The sequence below is a fragment of the Amblyraja radiata genome, chromosome 12, assembly GCF_010909765.2.
Source record: "Amblyraja radiata isolate CabotCenter1 chromosome 12, sAmbRad1.1.pri, whole genome shotgun sequence".
Taxonomy (NCBI): domain Eukaryota; kingdom Metazoa; phylum Chordata; class Chondrichthyes; order Rajiformes; family Rajidae; genus Amblyraja; species Amblyraja radiata.
This window is the reverse complement of record NC_045967.1, coordinates 8,307,845-8,329,580: the sequence shown is the minus strand read 5'-3', so window position 1 is coordinate 8,329,580 and position 21,736 is coordinate 8,307,845. Positions and strand designations below refer to the sequence as shown.

The window sequence follows — 21,736 nt, the reverse complement described above, 5'->3', positions numbered from 1 at the left end:
GAGACCCCTTCCACCCCTGCAACGGACTGTTCCAGCTGCTACGGTCAGGCAAACGCCTCCGTTGCCATACGGTGAGAACGGAGAGGTTGAGAAGGAGTTTCTTCCCAGAGGCCATTCGGACTGTAAACGCCTATCTCACCAGGGACTAACTCTACTGAACGTTTTTCCTTCCATTATTTATTATGTAAAAGAATATGTGTGTTATGATTGTGTTTGGTTGTTTGGTTGTTTGTCTTTTGCACAAAAGTCCGCGAGCATTGCCACTTTCATTTCACTGCACATCTCGTATGTGTATGTGACAAATAAATTTGACTTGACTTGGCTAATACTGCTTTCCTACTGGAATCTAATATTCCCTCAGTAAACAGCTGTAAACTGAGCATTTGGATCAGTTTTCAACATTTGCATCACTGGTTACCGAATTGTAAGGATTCACAACCTTCTGAGTGATGGAATTACTCTACATTTCAGTTCTAACATGGTATCCTGACAAAAAGGACACAAAGTGCTGGAGTAACTCGACGGGTTAGGCAGCATCTCTAAAGAACATCGATAGGTGATGATGATGATGATGATAGGAGCAAAATGAGGCCGTTTGGCCCATCGAGTCTACTCCACCATTCAATCATGGCTGATCCATCTTTCCCTCTCAACCTCATTCTCGTTCCTTCTCCACATAACCCCTGACACACGTATTAATCAAGAACTTGTCAATCTCTGCTTTAATACTATCCAATGATGGCCTCCACAGATTCACCACCCTCTCACCAAAGAAAATCCTCCTCATCTCCTTTCTAAGGGTATGTCCTTTTATTCTGAAGCTGTGCCCCCTGATCCTAGACTTTCCCACCAGTGGAAACATCTTCTCCACATCCACTCTATCTAGGCATTTCACTATTCTGTACCTTTCAAAGAGGTCCCTCCTCCTCTTTCAAAACTCAATTCAATTCAATTCTACTTTATTGTCATTGCACAGATACAAGTATAGGTACAACGAAATGCAGTTTAGCGTCTGGTCATAGTCATAGTGCAAGATAGGATTAAAAAATACAGAACAAGCATACATTAGAGTAAGAAGAGTACTGGTTAACAATGTGGATGGAGAGACCAAAGATATCTAGCGTCGGGACTCCGAGTTCAGCAATGTAATGGTGTTGTTGAAAAAGCTGTTCCTCATCCTGCTTGTTCGAGACCTGAGGCTCCTGTACCGCCTCCCTGATGGGAGGAGGGCAAACAGTCCATGGTTAGGGTGAGAGGGGTCCTTGATGATCTTCCTGGCCCGTCTCAGACACCGTTTTCGGTGGAGGGCATTCATGGCAGGGAGCGGGACACCGATGATGTGCTGAGCGGTTTTCACCACCCATTGTAGTGCCTTCCTGTCAGCTACGGTGCAACTGCTGTACCATACCGTGAAGCAGGTGGTCAGGATGCTTTCGATGGTACAGCGGTAAAAGTTGGTCAGGATTTGGGGGGACAGGTGGGCTTTCTTGAGCCTCCTCAGGAAGTAAAGGCGCTGCTGCGCCTTTTTGATCAGTTTGGTGGTATTGAGGGACCAGGACAGATCCTCCGAGATGTGTACCCCGAGGAATTTGTAGTTGGAGACGCGCTCCACCTCAGTCCCGTTTATGTGGATGGGGGTATGTCTGCCCCCCTTCCTGAAGTCAACAATAATTTCCTTCGTCTTCTTGGAGTTGAGGACGAGGTTATTGTTGGCACACCAGGTTGTCAGGTGCTGGACCTCCTCCCTGTAGGCTGACTCGTCATTGTCACTGATCAGTCCTACCACCGTGGTGTCGTTGGCAAATTTAATGATGGCGTTGGAGCCATACTTAGGGATGCAGTCATGGGTGAAGAGGGAGTAGAGGAGACGGCTGAGCACACAGCCCTGTGGCACGCCGGTGTTCAGTGTTATAGTGGAGGAGGTGAGGTTGTTGACCCTAACAGACTGTGGTCTGTTATATTTTCAGCGTGAAGTCTGAAAACTCCAGTGAGTACCGTCAAACACTCTTCATATGTTAACCCAAACATCCCCAGTATCATTCTTGTAAATCTCCTTGGGACCCTCTCCAATGCCACCATATTCCTCCTCAGATACAGGGCCCAAAACTGCTCGCAGTACTCCAAATGCCATGTGACGAGTATCATATTTTCAGTCTGAACAAGGGTCCAGACCAGAAATGTCACCTATTGTAGCGAGTCCAAACTTTGTGATCAAATGGTTACTTTATTTGGTGAGATAAGTTTGACATACAAGTGGGTTTGGGACTCTCTAACATATTGAGTCATTGCTGCTGCTGAGTGAGGGTGTTGACTCGAGCTCAGCTCCCTGTTGACTGGTGATCTCAAGGTAAGACCTGCTGATGTAGTCACGTGACAGTCTACGTAACCACTGACGAGGGTTCGACAGTAAGTGGTCTGACCAATGAGGTGACGCCACACTATCCTTGTTCTCCAGAGAAGCTGCCTGATCCACTGAGTTAATCATAGAAACATAGAAAATAGGTGCAGGAGTAGGCCATTTGGCCCTTCGAGCCTGCACCGCCATTCAATATAATCATGGCTGATCATCCAGAATCAGTACCCCGTTCCAGCTTTTACCCTGTATCTCTTGATTCCGTTAGCCCTTGGCACTATATCCAACTATCTCATGAATAATCCAGCACTTGTGTCATTTTTGTAAACCAGCTTCTGCAGTTCATTGTTTCTACATGGTATCCTGATAGTCTGAGCGTCACTTTTAAATTCTCGAACTCCTCAGCATCTGCTCTTTCAATCTTTTTTATATATCTCAACAAGACCACCTGTTACACTTCTAAATGTCAATGGCTAGATATAAATCAAAAGATTTGAGAGATCTCTAAATTTGATAGTATTTCTCAATTTAAAAAATCCTAATCTGATAAAAATCTAAGTGTTTTCTCTCTACATCTAGTCTGTTGATTTTTACCCATTGGGAGAAGATATCATTAGATAGTTTTATAGGAAGGAACTGCAGATGCTGGTTTACACCAAAGAAAGACACAAAATGCTCGAGTAACTCAGCAGGACAGACAGCATCTCTGGATAGAAGGAATGGGTCTGAAGAAGGATCTCAACCCAAAACGTCACCTATTCCTTCTACACAGAGATGCTGCCTGTCCCACTGAGTTACTCCAGCATTTTGTATCTATCATTCGTTAGATGCTGTCCATGAATTCCCCTTCCTTTCCAATGACGTGTGATGAATAAATGTGGCCAGACTATGATCACAGGACCTCTAATTTATACAGACACAAGAAACTGCAGATGCTGGAATCTTGAGCAAAGCACAACTTGCTCGTGGAACTCAGAGGATCAGGCAACATTTGTGGAGGGAATGGACAGATGATGTGTTTGGTTGGAACCCTACTTCAGACACAAGAAGAAGTCTGAAGAGGGTTCTGACCCGAAACATCATCTGTCCATTCCCTCCACAGATGCTGCCTGACCTGCTGAGTTTTTCCAGCATTTTGTGTAATAATTTGCACAATAATTGCAATCACCAGGCTTCTGTCGCTCCAATTTCCCTCACTTCACCCACCCTGTCGTTGATGACTGTTGGGGAACACTGGGAATCAATGGTCATTTGCCAATTTGCCAGAGAGCCAACAGGCAGAATGAGTAAGCACAGCCAATATAAAGATGAGTGTGTGATGCAAGAGGGAGCCAGTAGCTTCACATTGCCCAGGATCGCCAGTGTTGGAGCTACGTCCAGCGTGGCCTGTGGACTTCGGAAGCCGGTAAGAAGCGGCTGATTCAAAAACTCCAAGCTGCAGAGTGTCTTCACATCCGCTCCGACGCCGGAGTTTCGATCATCCCGGCGAGAGGGCCTGTACATCGGGCCATCCATAGCAGCGACTGCGAGGGTTCTAGGCCCCGACCATGGGTGAACAAAGAGGAAGATGACTGAACTTTATTGCCTTCCATCACAGTGGGAAACGTTGATTCCACTGTGGTGGATGTTTATGTTAAATTCTATTGTGCATTGTGTTCTTTTTATTCGTATGGCTGTATGGTAACTCAAATATCACTGTACCAATTGGTGCATGTGACAATAAATGTGAACTTGGACGATACATTATTTTAGGTTGACTATTGTTCTCAAAACAATCCTAAAATCACCTTACCGTTGCCCAATTTCTAAATAACTCATGTCGGGTCTATTTTGGTCATTACTGCCCTCCGTCTATTATGCCATAATTTGTGAAACAAATGTATTTAGAATCAGACTCAGATCAGTTGATCTTCATGTATACCAGGGTGCAATGAAATTGCTAGTTCACATGAAGCTCGTAGAGTAAACTGTGCACGTTCAATAATGATATGTGCAACAATAATTAGATGAATGAATGAGAACAAAAACTGATCTGTCTACCCTATCTCTGCCAATCATAATTAAAAAACAACCTCTATCAGATTCAGATTCAGATTCAACTTTAATTGTCATTGTCAGTGTACAGTACAGAGACAACGAAATGCAGTTAGCATCTCCCAGGAAGAGCGACATAGAATATGATTTCAATAAATAAATCTATTTACATGCATACAGTCATAGTGTTTTTCCTGTGGGAGGAGTGTCCGGGGGTGGGGGGGGAGGGTGATTGGCAGTCACCGAGGTACATTGTTGAGTAGTGTGACAGCCGCAGGGAAGAAGCTGTTCCTGGACCTGCTGGTCCGGCAACGGAGAGACCTGTAGCGCCTCCCGGATGGTAGGAGGGTAAACAGTCCATGGTTGGGGTGAGAGCAGTCCTTGGTGATGCTGAGCGCCCTCCGTAGACAACGCTTGCTTTGGACAGACTAAATGGAGGGGAGCGAGGAACCAGTGATGCGTTGGGCAATTTTCACCACCCTCTGCAGTGCTTTCCGGTCGGAGACAGAGCAGTTGCCATACCATACTGTGATACAGTTGGTAAGGATGCTCTCGATGGTGCAGCGGTAGAAGCGGTATCATGTCTCCCCGCACACAATCTCCAATGGGGTCATAGAGTGTTACACCGTGGAAATAAGCCATTTCACCCAACTTTGGGCAAGGGCCTCAAGAAGAGGCCCTTGCCCAAAACTGAACAAAATGAGGCCTCAACAACGTCTTGTACAACTTCAACATGACCTCCTAACTTCCATATTCAATGCTCTGACTGATGGCTAAAGTGCCAAAAGCCTTTTTGACCACCCAATCTAACTGAGATGCCACTTTCAACAGACTATGTACCTGTACTCCTAGATCCCTCTGCTCTACAATACTCTCCAGAGTCCTACCATTACTCTCATCTCCGTCTCACCTGGAACATTGAGCTGCCAGTCCTGCTCCCCTCTCAACCAGGTATTCTATAATGGCTACAACATCCCAGTTGCATGTACCTGCCCATGCCCTAAGCTCATCTGCCTTACCCGTCAGGCCTCGTGCTTTAAAATACGCGCAGTTTAAACTGACATTCCTTCCTCGCTCGCTGCCTTTCTCCTGTCTATTCTGTCCTCTATACTTTGTCTCATCGCCCTCCTTACCAACTTTTAACCTCTCAGTCACCCACCTCGGTCCTGTATAAGATCCCACCGCCCTGCCAATCTAATTTAAACCAGCCAACTAGCGTGTAGCACCAGCGAACCTGCTGTCAGGATATTGGCCCCCCTCCAGTTAAGGTGCAACCCATCCCTCTTGTACAGGTCAACTCTGCCCCAGAAGAGATCCCAATGGTCTATAAATCTGAACCAATGTTAAACATTCGTACTTTTTTTTTATCAGAATACAATCCCATTGTCCAAATTTACTTTTTTACTGTTAACAATTTTGTGGCCTTGTTACTAATATCCACCTGTAATCAGTTGATTTAAAATCTGCAATTATTCTGAAATAGAATACAAATAATGACATACGCACAAAGCTGGAGTAACTCAGCACTGTCTGACCCGCTGAGCTACTACAGCTTTTTGTGTCAATCTTCGGTTTGAACCAGCATCTGCAGTTCCTTCCCACACAAATAATAATATTATTCAATTGTTGAATTTCTTGTGACATTTTTAAAATTTGCTGTATGATACATTAATCGAGGCAGCTAATTCTAGCAAGAAAAAGAGTGCTCTAATATATGGTACCTTTCGGACCAGGATCCCCTCCTGGACCTGAATAACCTGGGTCGCCAGGAGGCCCATCTGTTCCTGGAAATCCAATTCTGCCTGGTCCTGAACTTTCACCTAAAAAAAGGGACATTTTATTACCTTACATTTGAAAGTAGATTTATTAGAAACATAGAAAATAGGTGCAAGAGTAGGCCATTCAGCCTTTCGAGCCAGCACCGCCATTCAATATGATCATGGGTAATCATCTAAAATTAGTACCCCGTTCCTGCTTTCTCCCCATATCCCTTGATTTCGGAAGCCTTAAGAACTATATCTAACTCTATCTTGAAAATATCCAGTGAATTGGCCTCCACTGCCTTCTGTGGCAGCGAATTCCACAGATTCACAACTCTCTGGGTGAAAAGGTTTTTCCTCTTCTCAGCCCTAAATGACATACACTTTATTCTTAAATTGTAACCCCTGGTTCTGGACTCCCCCAACATCAGCAACATTTTTCCTGCATCTAGCCAGTCCAATCCTTTAAGAATTTGATCTGTTTCTATAAGATCTCCACTCATCCTTCTAAATTCCAGTGAATATCAGCCCAGTCGACCCATTCTTTCATCATATGTGAGTCCTGCTATACCAGAATTAACCTGGTGAACCTACACTACACTCCCTCAATAGCAATAATACTCCAGGTGCAGTCTCACCAGGGCCCTGTACTACTACAGTAGGACCTCCTTGCTCCTAAACTCAAATCCTCTCGCAATGAAGGCCAACATGCCATTGGCTTTCTTCATTGCCTGCCGTACCTGCATGCTTACTTTCAGTGACTGATGTACATGCACACCCAGGTCTCGTTGCACCTCCCCTTCTCCTAATCTGACACCATTCAGATAATAATCGGCCTTCCTGTTCTTGCTACCAAAGTGGATGACCTCACATGTATCCACATTATACTGCATCTGCTCATCTAACCCAACCTAACCAAGCCACCCTGCAGCCTCACAGCATCCTCATCGCAGCTCACACCGCCACCCAGCTTTGTGTCATCCGCAAACTTGGAGATGTCACATTTAATTCCCTCATCTAAATCGTTAATATATATTGTAATAAACTGGGGTCCCAGCACCGAGCCTACTAGTCACTGCCTGCCATTCTGAAAAGGACTCGTTAATTCCTACTCTTTGCTTCCTGTCTGCCATCCAGTTCTCTATCCTGTCCTGATAATTGAGCAGTGATGGCTATAGGGAGTAATAATGAGACTGGGATGGGCATTATGAATGGTTGGATCCTGGGGAGCTTTGTGGGATGGCGAGACCTAGGTGTACAAGTCTTACGATCATGAAAGGCGGCAGCACAAGTAGATATCGCGGTCAAGAAGACACAGGGGATACCCGCCTTCATTCGTTGGATCATAGATTATAAGAGCAGGGAGGTTACAGTTCAATTTTATTTTAACAATGGTTGGGCCTCAGGTGTAGTATTGAATGCAATTCTGGTCACCACACTAAAGGAAAGATCTGACAGCACAAGAGAGGGCGCTGAGGAAATTCACCAAGATGTTGCCTGCAATGGAGTGTTGCAGTTTTGAGAAGAGACCGGAGAGGCTAGGTCTGTTTTCTCTGGAGCGGTGGATGTTAAGATGGTACATGAGTGGGGGTGTATAAAACTATGAGGGGGAGAGAGTCATAGTCATAGAGTGATACAGTGTGGATAAAGACCCTCCAGCCAACTTGCCCCCACCGGCCAACATGTCCCAGCTACACTAGTCCCACCTGCCTGCGTTTGGCCCATATCCCTCCAAACCTGCCCAATCATGCATGGGTATATATAAGGAAGTGGAAGTGGGAACAGATTCTATTATGTAAATATTTAATCCCCAGTGGACGCTGAAGCACCAAATTGAACACAAAGTCGCAGTCCATTGCTTACCTTTCCGTCCTGGAGAGCCTGGATATCCTGGGGTTCCTGAAGGTCCAATGTTTCCGCTCACACCTGGTGGTCCCGAGCGCCCAGGGAAACCTGGGTCACCAGCATCTCCCCTTTCATATCGGAAACCAGGTGACCCTGGAGGGCCAGGTTGACCTGGAAGACCTGCAAAATAAAACAAAATCTCATTTACCCACATGATCTGTTACTATCAGTACTTGCTGGACACCATCCAGAGACAGCAAGAATTTTCAGGTACAGCTTTTGAAAGAGCTTTTGAAAGTGTCTGTTTGATATAAAAGATTCCACAAAGCATGGCCAAAGAGGTAAAACACAAAGGGAGATAAAGAGAAGTGGGAATATTCAGTGAAGGATTTCCAACATTGGCTCTAGATGGCGAAAGAACAATTGCCAATATTTCAGACCAGATTTTCATCAAGAATTATTATCTTGAACTTGGGCTTAATGCTAAATCCTGTAAATGCTACAAACATGTCAACTTGATTGATAGATTGAAAGATACAGCAAGGAAATAGGCCCTACGCCCCACCGAGTCCACGACGACCATCGGTCGCCCGTCCACACCAGTACTGTGTTATCTCACTTTCTCATCCATTCCCTGAACCCAAGGGTCGATTTTATCAGAGGCCAATTAACTCATAAACCTGCACGTCTTCTGGATTTGGGAGGAAACCCAAACACTCAGAGGAAACCCAGGTGGTCACAGGGAGAACATGCAAATTCCACACAGACAGCGCCCGAGGTTAGGACTGAAGCCGGGTTTTTGGCACCCTGAGGATAGCAGCTCTACCAGCTGCACCACTGTGCCACCCTAACTCATCTGCTGGATTGTTTTTAATGGGCAAAGTGCAGTTTCAATCAGCTAACAAGTTATAGGAGTAGAATTAGGTCATTCTGCCCATTGACTCTACTCCGCCACTCAATCATGTTTGATCTCTGCCTCCTAATCCCATTTTTTCTTCTCCTTGGATTGTCACCTTGTCGTGGTGGAGAAGCTTGTGTGGTCCTGAGATCCTGAGAGCGATGCCGTCTGGAGCTATGCTCCTGGTAGGGCAACCCATGGTGGTAAGGTCGAGGGGGAGGTCTCTGACAAAGAGCAATCCAACCAAGACCTCAACGGTGGAACAGGCGGAGGACGATGGCTGACCTTAGTGGAGCGTCACAACGGCTGGGAAGGCGGATGAAGGCTGCAGCAGAAAATGGTCTCGGGTCGTCTTGGACTCCATTCCACTGGATCCTGACCAAGATCTGTCAAGGACCGTGTGGTGGCTGTCTGTGCACCAGTCTCCCCACGTTAAACAATGTCACGCACTGGCGTCCTCCATGAGAGGAGAGTCATACTCGTTTCGAGTGACCGCCGATGAATCCCATTTTCCTGCCCTCTCCCCATAACCCTTGACACCCATTCTTTTTTTTTTTTTTTTTTTTTTTTTTTTATTAGAAGTACGGTAAATTACAATAACACACAACACATATATCTTAATACATTTTTTGTACCGCTTCATTTTTTTTTTTAAGCTTTAAGAAAAAGATAGAAGTAAGGAAAGTAAAGAAGGTGCGCAAGAATCGTGAAGTGCAAGAGAGTGTTGGGAAAAGAAAGCCCCTTAGAAAAGAAGTTAGAGAAGGAAGTGAAGTAAGAAAGTAGACCCTAGAAAAGAAAGAAAAAGAAAGTAAGGACAATCGCTCTATTATAACATTAAACTCCGCAGAAAGACTACCAACCAAGTCTGTTTTTGTTGTTTTACCTCCCATTGCCAGGTCCTGATACCTTTTATTTATTTATTTATTTTTTAAATTACTATTGCACCTCATGCTTATAATAGGTCCATAAACGTAGACCACGTCTTTTGGAATTGGTTTGCTTTACCTGCTAAGAGGAATCTCATCTCTTCCAGATGTAATGTTTCAAACATATTTGATGTCCACATTTTTATTGTTGGTGTGGGCGCATTTTTCCAGAATTTAAGTATGAGCTTTTTTCCCATTATTAGCCCGTAATTGAGTAAATTGACACCCATTCTAATCAATAATTTGTCTATCTCTGCCTTAAAAATATCAACTAACTTGGCCTCCACAGCCCTCTGTGGCAATGAGTTCCACAGATTAACTACCCTCCAACTAAAGAAGTTCCTCCTCACCCCCTTTCTAAAAGAGTGCCCTTTAATTCTGAGGCTGTGGCCACTCTTTCACCGGTGGAAACATCCTCTCCACTTCGACTTCTATTGACACCTTTCATTATTCTGTAACTTTCAATGAGGTCCCCCCCCAACCTTCTAAACTCCAGCGAGTAGAGGCCCAGTGCTGTCAAACGCTCATCATATGCTAACCTATTCCTGAAATCATTCTTGTAAACCTCCTCTTGACCCTCTCCAGAGCCAGCACATCCTTCCTCAGATATGGGACGCAAATTTGCTCACAGTACTCCAAATGCGCCTTATAGAGCCTCAGCATTCGATCTCTGCATCGCTAACGTATACGAGTAAATACCAATGCACAATCAAAATGGATGATTCCAATCAAAGTTAAATTAATTCGAATGAGATTAAGGAAGGACACAAATTGCCAACTAATGACGGTACACATTCTCATTGAAGCAGAGAGTGAAGATTTCGAAAACAAGAAGAAATCATACCTGGTTCACCATCGTAACCTGGTCCACCGCTATCACCTGGTTTCCCGGGAATGTCTGGAGCAAGGGAACCACCTGGAAGGCCTGGCTTCCCTGGAAGACCCTGAGGTCCACCACGACCTAAAGAGGCAGCAAATAGTCACTCCATCAATGAAACTTGACGGCAAACCATTCTGTGTATAAATCAACTTTTGTCTTAATTTTCAGCCGACATTCCGCTGGACACTCCCGCTCAGACCGCCTCAACCTACATGCTCTCCCACTTGCTAAACACTTTAACTCCCCCTCCGATTCGCACACTGACCTTTCTGTCTTGAGCCTCTTCCAATATCACAGTGAGTCCCAATGCAAATTGAAGGAACAACAACACATGTTTCGCTTGGGCAACTTACACCCCAGCTCTAACTTCACCCCTTGCATTTCCCTCTCTCTCCATCCCTCCTCCATCCTAGTTATCCGACCATTCTGACTGGCCTAATGATTACATTTTACTTTGTATGCCCCGTTGTCACCTTCCCCTAGTTAAAAATAATATATTCTACATCTTCCTTGAACTTCATCCCTTTGATCTCTCATTTTCACACCTTGCCCTTCCATATTTTGATGTCTCCCTTTCCCCTGACTCTCAGTCTGAAAAAGGGTCTCGACCCAAAACGTCAGCCATTCCTTCTCTCCAGAGATGCTGCCCGTCCCGCTGAGTTACTCCAGCATTTTGTGTCTATCCCCAATCTAATCTGGCTATACCAGAGGGGCTGATGTTGGCCACTGCCATGACACCAATGGTTTGGTCAAAGTCAAAGCCAATTTTATTCATCACATGCACCCGAAGGTGCAGTGAAATGAATTTGCCAGCAGCGATACACTTAAAAAAACACACAATACACAATAAAGTTTAACACAAACATCCACCATAGTATTCTTCACTGTGGTGGAAGGCAACATAGTTCAGTCAGTCCTCCTCCTTTGTTCATCCATGGTCGGGGCCATAAACCCTTCATAGTCACCGCTACGGACAGCCTGATGTACAGGCCCTCTCGTAGAGATGATCAAAACTCCGAAGTCGGGATGGTCAAACACGCTCCGCGGCTTGGGGGTCCCGAATCGGCACTTTCCTACCGGAGACGGCGACTTCAGGATGTAAAAGGCTGCGGGCCGGCAGACGGAGCTCTTCTCTGGGGATCCCCAGCAAGGGATCCCAGGCTCCGGTTGGTAAGTCCACGCCACGCCTGCGGCTAGAAGCTCCGTGGACCACTGCTCCCACGGTGCCAAAGTCACCAGGCCAGCGATCGGAGCAAGGGTTCGCCCCGGCAAGGGTTCATCCGCTCCGCGATGGAAAAGTCCAGGCTGCGCCTGCTGCTGATGCTCCGGGCCAGATTCCGGGAAAGGCCGCTCCAATCCATGCTGTTAGGCCATGAGGGAGGCGACATGGAAAAAGTTGCCTCTCCGTGGAGGAGGCGACCGAAAACGGTTTCCCCCTTTCCCCTCCCCACCACCCCCCACACAACACACACCGAGAGACACGTAAACTAACATTAGACACACCAAAAAAAACAAAAAAAGTCGAAATAACGAGCATGCTGCTGGCAGGCCAGCCGACTAGCAGCGCCCCCACCGACCAATCCTGGGAGTTGTGACAGATTCAGATGCTCAGTCATTGTTCAGCTACAACTCCTCCTCTGCTCTCTTCTCTGTAGCATGGGGTTTCAGGAGGTCCCACCTGGTGCTAAAGATGTTGAGCACTGAAGCTTAAGCACTTGACAGGAACATCTTCGATCTGGTCAGAAACTAACCAAGCTACCAGTTCACTGCCTGCTGTACCTGCATGCTTACTTTCATAGACTGATGTACAAGGATCCCCAGATCCCGTTGTACTTCCCCTTTTCCCAACTTGACGTCATTTAGATAGTAATCGGCCTTCCTGTTTTTGCTACCAAAGTGGATAACCTCTCATTTATCCGCCATGCCAAACTGCATCTGCCATGCATCTGCCCACTCCCCCAACCTGTCCAAGTCACCCTGCATTCTCATAGCATCCTCCTCACAGTTCACACTGCCACCCAGCTTTGTGTCATCTGCAAATGTGCTAATGTTACTTTGAACTCCTGACTCTTGACAACAGGTTGTCTGTTTTACTGTGGCACAAGATCCCACAGGGCTAACGAACAATTCCAGTCAGTACTCCCAATTACCTGGATCTCCTCGAAGTCCTTTTGGTCCTGGATATCCCGGTGATCCTGTTCCTGCTCCCGGTGATCCTCTTTCACCCTTGTAGCCAGGTGGGCCGGGAGGTCCGGGTGATGCGTACAGAACAATGCCTGAACAGGTGAACATAGAGAAGTAATTATCGATTCAAGTTGATGCAATGGCGGGGAATTTCCTCAGTTGTCCCTGTTCCTGTACCACAGATTTTCCAGATGTGGGGTTGGAAACCACTGAGGAAATTGCCAGCCAGTAATTCCAGCTAAAGCTATCAGAATTTCCGCACCGACCTACCCCATATTTATTTTGTCTCTCCAAAACATACGTTCTGTTCAGTTTAGTTTATTGTCATGTGTACCGAGATACAATGAAAAGCTTAAAAACGCTGATAAAACAGTCAGCGGAAAGACAATACATGATTACAATCGAGCCATTCACAGATACATGATAAAGGAAATAACGCGAATAATGTTTAGTGCAAGATAATTCCAGCAAAGTCCGATCAAAGATAGTCCAAGGGTCTCCAGTGACGTAGATATTGGTTCAGGACTGCTCTCTAGTTGTGGTAGGATGATTCAGTTGCCTGATGACAGCTGGGAAGAAACTGTCCCTGAATCTGAAGGTGTGTATTTACACACTTCCATACCTTTTGCCTGATGGGAGAGGGGAGAAGAGAGAGTACCCGATGTCATGACGATGAGTCATGATAATGATATGCTAATATCTTGACCTTGGTGTCAGTTGACTTGAAGGTCAGATCGGGTGTGCGCTGTGTAAACCACGGCAGGAGGCCATGGCCGGGGGAGATAATAAACACAGAGACAAAGGAATGTAACCTGTAAATATTGTGTCAGTATCATTATTATTCCACATCTGAGGTGAAGATGTGATACCCAGGGTGTGATTGTCCTTGATTATGCTGCTGGCCTTGCCAAGGCAGCATGAAGTATAAATTAGCTACAAAACATGATGAACGCATGTCCTCCCCAAGTTACGACAGGCTTGTATTGCCAAGACTCTGGAAGGTGGTCAGTAGATAAAGGTGACAATATCTCTATATTACCAAAACTCTCATCTTGTTTGTTTGTCCGTTTGTTGATGGTATCTCAGTAAACTAAACTGAAACTAAAACTGTATTGAAACATCAACCATAATGGTGGAGCTAAAGACATATGCAGACCTGACTAGATTAATATGATATTTTTAAAGCTCCATAACTGGATCCATATATTTATTCTACGTAAACTTAGTTAATTTTTATCCTGCTACTTGTGATTTAAATTCATTTCTGTGGATCAATGGTAAAAGTCTCAGGATAATTAGTCTATTAACTTAAACACGTGTGCTACCATACAGTATGACTTTATGTACAAGAGTCCAATAAAAAAAGATGATTTTATTCCTGCCGCTTTGCCAAACCAGTGGGCAGTTAACTGCTCAAGAAGATTATCCCGTGATACATGGAGAGGTAAAATGGTCACATCTATGTTTACTCCTTTACTTGTTGGAGGAGCGGGAAGAAGGTGGCTTTTCTCTGCCCACACTTCTCTCTACTCCTCACTTCTTAAATGCTCTCCAGTTTTGATCCACAAGACCTCTTTGAGTCATGATATTTGTGAACTTGGGTAGACTCCTCCCTGTTCCTTGGATCGGACAATGCGGAGTCTTTAAGTAACCAGGTAGGTGCTGAGGAAGGATAGCAGACCCATGATAACATGATACCTTCATGGAGTCTTCGGGCCTTCAGCTTGCGTTTGCCTCCATCTTGGTCTGAGGCAATGATGAAGAGCAGTTTGTGTCCCAGGATGGTTGTCTTTCTCAAGCTACTGGTTAACGTTGCATCAACCGATTATGACAGCTTCAGAGCCCAACTTATACCTTTGAAATGTGCCCCGGCTACCTAATGACAGTTACTTGATTCAAGCTGTTAAAACCTTCCATTAGTTGGACCATGGCGAGAAAACTATCAAGGGAAACGTTATTGCCTGTCTAGGTTCTGCCAGATCAGCTGGGTTTAATTAATCCTAAAATCCTATCTTCCTGTTTCTATGACTAAACTCGTTGTACTTCACATATACCGTAACACACAAGTCCTTCACAGAAGAGCACCTGATCCTGGTAAAAGGATCAAGTAACGGTGTGGTGCCCCAATTCCCAACAGAATTTGCCTCCCGCAAATTAACATTGTATGGCATGGTGGCACAGCAGTAGAGTTGCTGCCTTACAGCGCCAGAGACCCGGGTCCGATCCCAACTATGCGTGCTTATCTGTACGGAGTTTGTATGTTCTCCCTGATATTCTCCGAGATCAGTTTCCTCCCGCACTACAAAGACACACAGGCTTGTAGGTTACTAAGCTTGGTATAAAAGTACAAATAGTTCCTAGTGTGTGTAGGGTAGTGTTAATGTGCAGGGATCCTTGGTCGGTGTGGACTCAGTGGGCCAGTTCCCGCGCTGTATCTCTAAACTAAACTAAGGCTGCTGTTAACAAATACCTGGTGTTCCAGGTGGGCCCTTAGGGCCTGGCAAACCATTCAAACCGTCCAGCCCTGGAGATCCTGAGAGACCTGGTGGAATAAACACAAATCATTTATCATGAACATTGTAACCTATAGAGAACATTCAGAATCTCACTCAGAAGAGAGATCATATGTTGCTTTGATGGTAGTGAAGTCACTTTAAAAGAGTTTAGATATCTCAGTTAATGATCGGAGATATTCAACATCTTTAAACTGGATCCTCTTTCCCATGACAATGAGGGTCGGGGGAGGAAAGGCAGGAAGGAGGAGCAGGCTGGATATGATCATTACACCAAGGCAGAGTGGAATGTTTTCAATGGACCCTGTAGACGTGTGATGCAGGTAATTTTAGGAGGAAAGGAAACTTTCAGTAAAATATGAGGCAAATTTTTCGTAAAAACAGGAATGAGGACAAATGGACCAAACTAATCTTTCATATGTAGATACAAAATGCTGGAGTAACCTAGCGGGCCAGGCAGCATCTCTAGAGAGAAGGAATGGGTGACGTTTTGGATCGAGACTCTTCTTCAATCTTTCGTATGACACCAGCATAAAGAATAAGAGCGGGAGATAGCCATGAGGAGACATGCCTGCTCCACCTTCAATCTGTCATCTCAGCGCTGCCTTCCTGTGCTAATCCCCAAAACCGTTGATTCCCTTAATAGCTAACAATCCATCAGTCCCTTTCTTGATTATGCTCAGCACCTGGGTTCTTCAAGGTAAAGAATACCAAAGATTCACTTTCCTCTGGATGAAGAGATTGCTCATCACTTTATTCCTGAACAAGATCCTCATTACAGGTACCCCAACCTGGAAACATACCCCTATATCAAGCTTTACTAGACTTTTGTGTGCTTCACTGATATCACTTCTCATTTGCTGTTGGCACAATACAGTATGCTTAACCTCATCTAATGGGAAACTTCTCCCATTCAAAGAATCATCCTAATAAACACATACTGCACTCCTTTTAATGCAAGTGTTCTTCCGTTGCTAGGGAGATTAGGTCTGGACACTATAATTTGGATGTGGTAGCTGTAATAAGCCATCATTTCTATAGAAATATTAATGCCTTTAGAACATTGGACATAGAATGGTACAGCACAGGAACAAGCCCTTCAGCCCACAATATCCGCGGCAAACACCATGCCAAGTTAAATTCATCTCCTCTGTCTGTACATGATCAATATCCCTCCATTCCCTGCATATACATGTGCCTAACCATAAGCCTCTTATCTTACAAGGTTAATTCCCGGGATGGCGGGACTGTCATATGCTGAGAGAATGGAGCAGCTGGGCTTGTACACTCTGGAGTTTAGAAGGATGAGAGGGTATCTCATTGAACCATATAAGATAGTTAAGGGTTTGGATATGCTAAAGGCAGGAAACATGTTCCCGATGTTGGGGGAGTTCGGAGCCAGGGGCCACAGTTTAAGAATAAGGAGTAAGCCATTTAGAACGGAGACAAGGAAACACTTTTTCTCACAGAGAGTGGTGAGTCTGGAATTCTCTGCCTCAGAGGGCGGTGGAGGCAGGTTCTCTGGATGCTTTCAAGAGAGAGCTAAATAGGGCTCTTAAAAATAGCGGAGTCAGGGGATATGGGGAGAAGGCAGGAACGGGGTACTGATTGGGGATGATCAGCCCTGATCACATTGAATGGCTCGAAGGGCCGAATGGCCTACTCCTGCACCTATTGTCTATTGTCTATCTGCCCCCACCACCAACCCTGGCAGTATGTTCCATGCCCCAGCACTCTCAGAATAAAAAAACCTGCCCCGCACATCATCTTTAAACTTTGCTCCTCTCACCTTAAAGCTATGCCCTCTAGTCTTTGACATTTCCATGCTGGGAAAAAGGTTCTGACTGTCTACCCTATCAGTGCCTCTCATAATTTTATATACTTCAATCAGGTCTCCCCTTAGCCTCCAACACTCCAGAGAAAACAATTCAAGTCTGTACAACTCTATTTATAGCTAATACACTTTAATCTGGACAGTATTCTGGTAAACATCTTCTGCACCCTCTCCACAGCCTCCACATCCTCTTGTAATTGGGTGACCAAATTGCACACAATATTCTAAATGTAGTCTAAACAAAGTCCTATAAGGATGCAAAATGGTTTCCTAACTCAACGTAATATTTGCCTCCCTAATTGTATCTTCATGATAACTTTAAAAAATTCCACCTTCTAAACTCTTCTAAACAGTAATATTTCTCCTATTCATCTCATGTTCATAAGTTCTAGGAGCAAAATAAGGCCATTCGGCCCAGTAGGTCTACTCCGCCTTTCAATCGTGGCTGATCTATCTTTCCCTCTCAACCCCATTCTCCTGCCTGCATCCTATAAACCCTGACACTCTTAATAATAAAAAATCTTATCAATCCCCGCCTTAAAAATATCTAACATTTTTAACATTGACTTGGCCTTCACAGCCATCTGTGGCAATGAATTCCCTTGTCCAAATCATTAATATGATTAATAGAGAACCGGGTTTGATTCTGACTACGGTTGCTGTCTGTACAGAGTTTGTACATTCTCTCCATGACCTGCATGGGCTTTCTCCGGGTGCTCCGGCTTCCTCCCGCACTCCAAAGACGCACAGGTTTGTGGACTGATTCACTTGGTAACATTTTAAATTGTCCCTAGTGTGCGTAGGATGGTGTTTGTGTGCGGGGATCGCCAGTCTGCACGGACTCGGTGGGCCGAAGGGTGTGCTTCTGTGCTGTATCTCTAATCTAAATAAACCAAATATTACTTCACTGAGGTGTGGGGGGAAATTATCAACAGGCTCCTTTGTCTAAAATCTATGTGCATGCACCAGGAGAGAAGCGATGGATTGCTATTTTACTCTCCCACTATCTCTGTCAGACAGGCAAAAAACTCACACTCAATGGCAATGGCAAGTACCTTTCAGTCCTGGTGCACTATATCGGCTTGGCTGTCCTGGAGGACCAGGAGGTCCTCGTGGTCCTGTGTAGCCGGGGATTCCAGAAGGTCCTGAAAGCCCTGGAGCACCTACGGAGAGAACAAGAATAGAGCTTGATGTGATGGCTGTTGAATAATCCTTTTAAACAAATGATCACTGTGCCTTCAAAGAAACAGAGATATAAGATACATCTCGTATCATCATTGTATGTACCTGCAGCTGAAGCAAAAAACTGGAGATGATGGTTAATATATAAAGTAAAAGAGTAAAGTATCCTTTATTGTCATTCAAACTTTTCAGTCAAACGAAATTTCGTGCCTTGCAGTCATAACATAGAACAAAATAACAAAGCACACAATAAACACAGATTTAACATCCACCACAGTGAGTCTACCAGGCCCTCCTCACTGTGATGGAAGGCAAAAGTCTTAAAGTCCTTGTCTCTTATAAGGACTTAAAAGGACACAAAGTGTTGGAGTAACTCAGCGGGTCAGGCAACTTTGCTGAAGTACATAGGTAGGTGACGCCAGGACCCTTCTGCAGACTGATTTAGTCGGCTAAGTTACTCCAGCACATTGTGTCACTTAATATTAAAACTAGGTGCCGATGCCGCTGGTCTGCACCAGGGAGCCCTTCTTTAACCCTGTCCGGTGATGCAGCTGTCATTGTGACTCATGTTGTAGCCCCTGGGGACAGCACTTTCTGCAGGTTGCTGCCACTGACAGAATGCGCCCGGTCACCAAGGGGCTCCCTCCCTTCTCATCAGCTGCTGCTTCCAAGGTCCAGTATGTCGGCGACTGTGGGGGAGGCCAAGTGGACAAAGTGTCAGGAGCGGATGGCGGTGGAGGGGAGGGAGCCCCCTGATAAAGTGATGCCAACAGCAAGAAGCAGCAGCAGGTGAGAGGGGAGGGAGCCCCCTGATGACTAAGCACGTCCTGTTGGTGGCGAGACCTGAAGAAAGCGCTGTCTCCACGGGTTACAAGTCAAGAGTCAATAGTGTTGTATTGTCATATGTTGCGGACGGGACAATGAAATTCTTACTTGCTGCAGCACAACAGAATATGTGAATATAAATAACAAATATAGTGCAAATAACAAGTAATAATAGTCTTTTGCAGTTCAGAGCTCATAGCTTATTTGTTGTTGTGTTTAATAGCCTGATGGCTGTGGGGAAGTAACTGTTCCTGAACCTGGACGTTACAGTCTTCAGGCTCCTGTACCTTCTTCCTGATGGCAGTGGTGAGATAAGTGTGTGGCCAGGATGGTGTGGGTCCTTGATGATTTTGGCTACCTATTTGAGGCAGCGACTTCGATAGATCCCTTCGGCAGTGGGGAGGTCAAAGCCGCTGGTGGACTGGGCAGGGGTCACAACCTTTTGTAGTCGTTTTCACTCCTGGACGTTCAAGTTGCCGAACCAGGCCCAGATGCAACCAGTCAGAATGCTCTCTACCGAGCACCTGTAGAGGTTTAGGAGAGTCCTCTTCGACATGCCGAATCTCCGTAATCTTCTCAGGAAGTAGTGTCGCTGATTTCTAAGTAGAGTGCCTTCTTTACAATTGCATCGTTGTGCTGGGTCCAGGAAAGATCTTCTGTTTTATGCACGCCCAGGAACTTGAAGTTATTGACCCTCTCCACCATCATGCCGTTGATATAAACAGGAATGTGGGCCACAACAAGAGCCGTATCACCGGACCATGCGTTGGTGAAGAAGAGCTCATTGGTGCATCTTGCCAGTCAGGAGTGGTGTTGGAAGCTGGAGCTCGAAGCCAGGGAGGTGCTTCAAGCAGGGGTTACATCGGCAGATCCCTGCACATATCCCAAACCCGTTGTAAAGGGCCCCGTTAAAACATGGGTTTTCTGTAATTTTTTTGTATATTGTCTGAGCTAATACCTGTGATGTTGCTGCAGGCAAGATATTCATTGTACATGTACCTCAGCACTTGTGCATATGACACTAAACACAATTTGATCTTCTATAACAGAAAGGAATGGCATGAGATTAGATTGAACCGTTTAAAAGGATGATGCTGATTCAGGATGAAGGTGTGAATGGTCCCTTTCTCTTCTGTCCATTCACCTTTGTAGAAGGCTTTGGAGTTTCTCACCTGGGGATCCTGGTCGACCAGCTTCTCCTGGAAATCCTTTATGTACACTGACCCCAGGTCTACCACTGTAGCCGGGATCACCAGGCAAACCATCCTGCCCTCTTCCACCTAATTATAAGTAAAGGCACAAGTCAGGGAACGATATCGACACCTACAATGCGCAAATACCTGCAGAACTATTTGTGGAATGATGCCGTATATGATTAAAATATGCCATGGTCAATTGCATCTAATAAATATCCAGCTTTTTTCCCCACTAATCCGATCCAACTTTCCTTGTTATTTTGATCTGAACTTTCCTATCTTGCAGCAAGTTACATGGGTCAGATCTTGGCTGCATCATGTACATGGTATCTGCAGCGTGTAGGACTGGTTACTCGGCCAGTATAAGCACAAGAATGATTGAGAAGTGTGGCAAAGAATTCTAACAATCTTCTGCGAGTCTCTTGGTCTCAATCCCAGCTCTGCGGATCATTTCCACCTTACTTTCATTCAACTGCAGTGAAGACGATGAGCAGATAATTATTTTACCGGTTTGGCTCCAATAGAACTTAATTTGCGGATGCCAATACAATCCCTAGCTTGACACCTTTCCATGTGTTCAGTGTGAGCAACCAAGGACAAATTCCTCCTTCAACCATATATATTTGATTTACTTCCGATTTCCTACATCTTTCCCAACCCCCCCTTCTCATAAAGATGGAAGGGGTGCCAACAACCCTATACATCCAATTTTTTTATAATTCATACTTCATGAGGGCTGAAGCAGGCCCTTCAGCCCAACTTATCCATGCTGACCAAGGTGCTCCATCTAAGCTAGTCCCATTCACCTGCATTTGGCCCAAAACCCTCTAAACCTGCCCTGTCCATGTACCTGCCAATAATGTTCTTTGGACAAATTTCCTTTGGATATCTGCCCTTTTATTATTTTTTTCATAGAACCAAATTTTGTCCTTTGGGCTTCAATCACCAAGAACCCCATTTACAGTAGCTGGCTGGTGGGTAATTCACCTACAAAATGGAATTGGGGCCTGCAAATTAATACTGTTGCAGCCTAACTCCGACGTGGTCAGCGGAGTTTTACTCCCCCCCCCCCCTCCCCCCCCCAGGGTAAGAACTCTGGGGGAAAACAGACTTGACTTGTCTCACCTGGATATCCGGGCAGCCCTCTCTCTCCTTTTGGTCCTCGATCACCTGGGAATCTTAACCCTGTACCAGGCTCACCTGTGTAGTGAAAATGTCATATCTTGTCAGGAGCATAGATTATTATTACTATTATTAATATTATTATTATTATTATTGTGTGTGTATTTTGTTATTATATATTATA

At 45.2% G+C, this 21,736-nt stretch overlaps 1 protein-coding gene across 7 annotated transcripts in view; it reads right to left on the bottom strand.

Moving 5' to 3' along the window:
- Window positions 1-21,736, bottom strand: part of col4a6 (collagen type IV alpha 6 chain) — a 394,735-nt gene that overhangs the window by 27,598 nt on the left and 345,401 nt on the right. For all 7 annotated transcript variants that reach the window (XM_033030165.1, XM_033030164.1, XM_033030169.1 and 4 more), the window contains 8 exons: window positions 21,556-21,630; window positions 20,407-20,514; window positions 18,283-18,390; window positions 15,351-15,422; window positions 12,847-12,972; window positions 10,661-10,777; window positions 8,011-8,172; window positions 6,109-6,207 (listed from right to left, as the gene is read on the bottom strand). In XM_033030165.1, coding sequence (XP_032886056.1) covers window positions 6,109-6,207; window positions 8,011-8,172; window positions 10,661-10,777; window positions 12,847-12,972; window positions 15,351-15,422; window positions 18,283-18,390; window positions 20,407-20,514; window positions 21,556-21,630 — 867 coding nt within the window. The remainder of the gene's footprint in view (window positions 1-6,108; window positions 6,208-8,010; window positions 8,173-10,660; window positions 10,778-12,846; window positions 12,973-15,350; window positions 15,423-18,282; window positions 18,391-20,406; window positions 20,515-21,555; window positions 21,631-21,736) is intronic.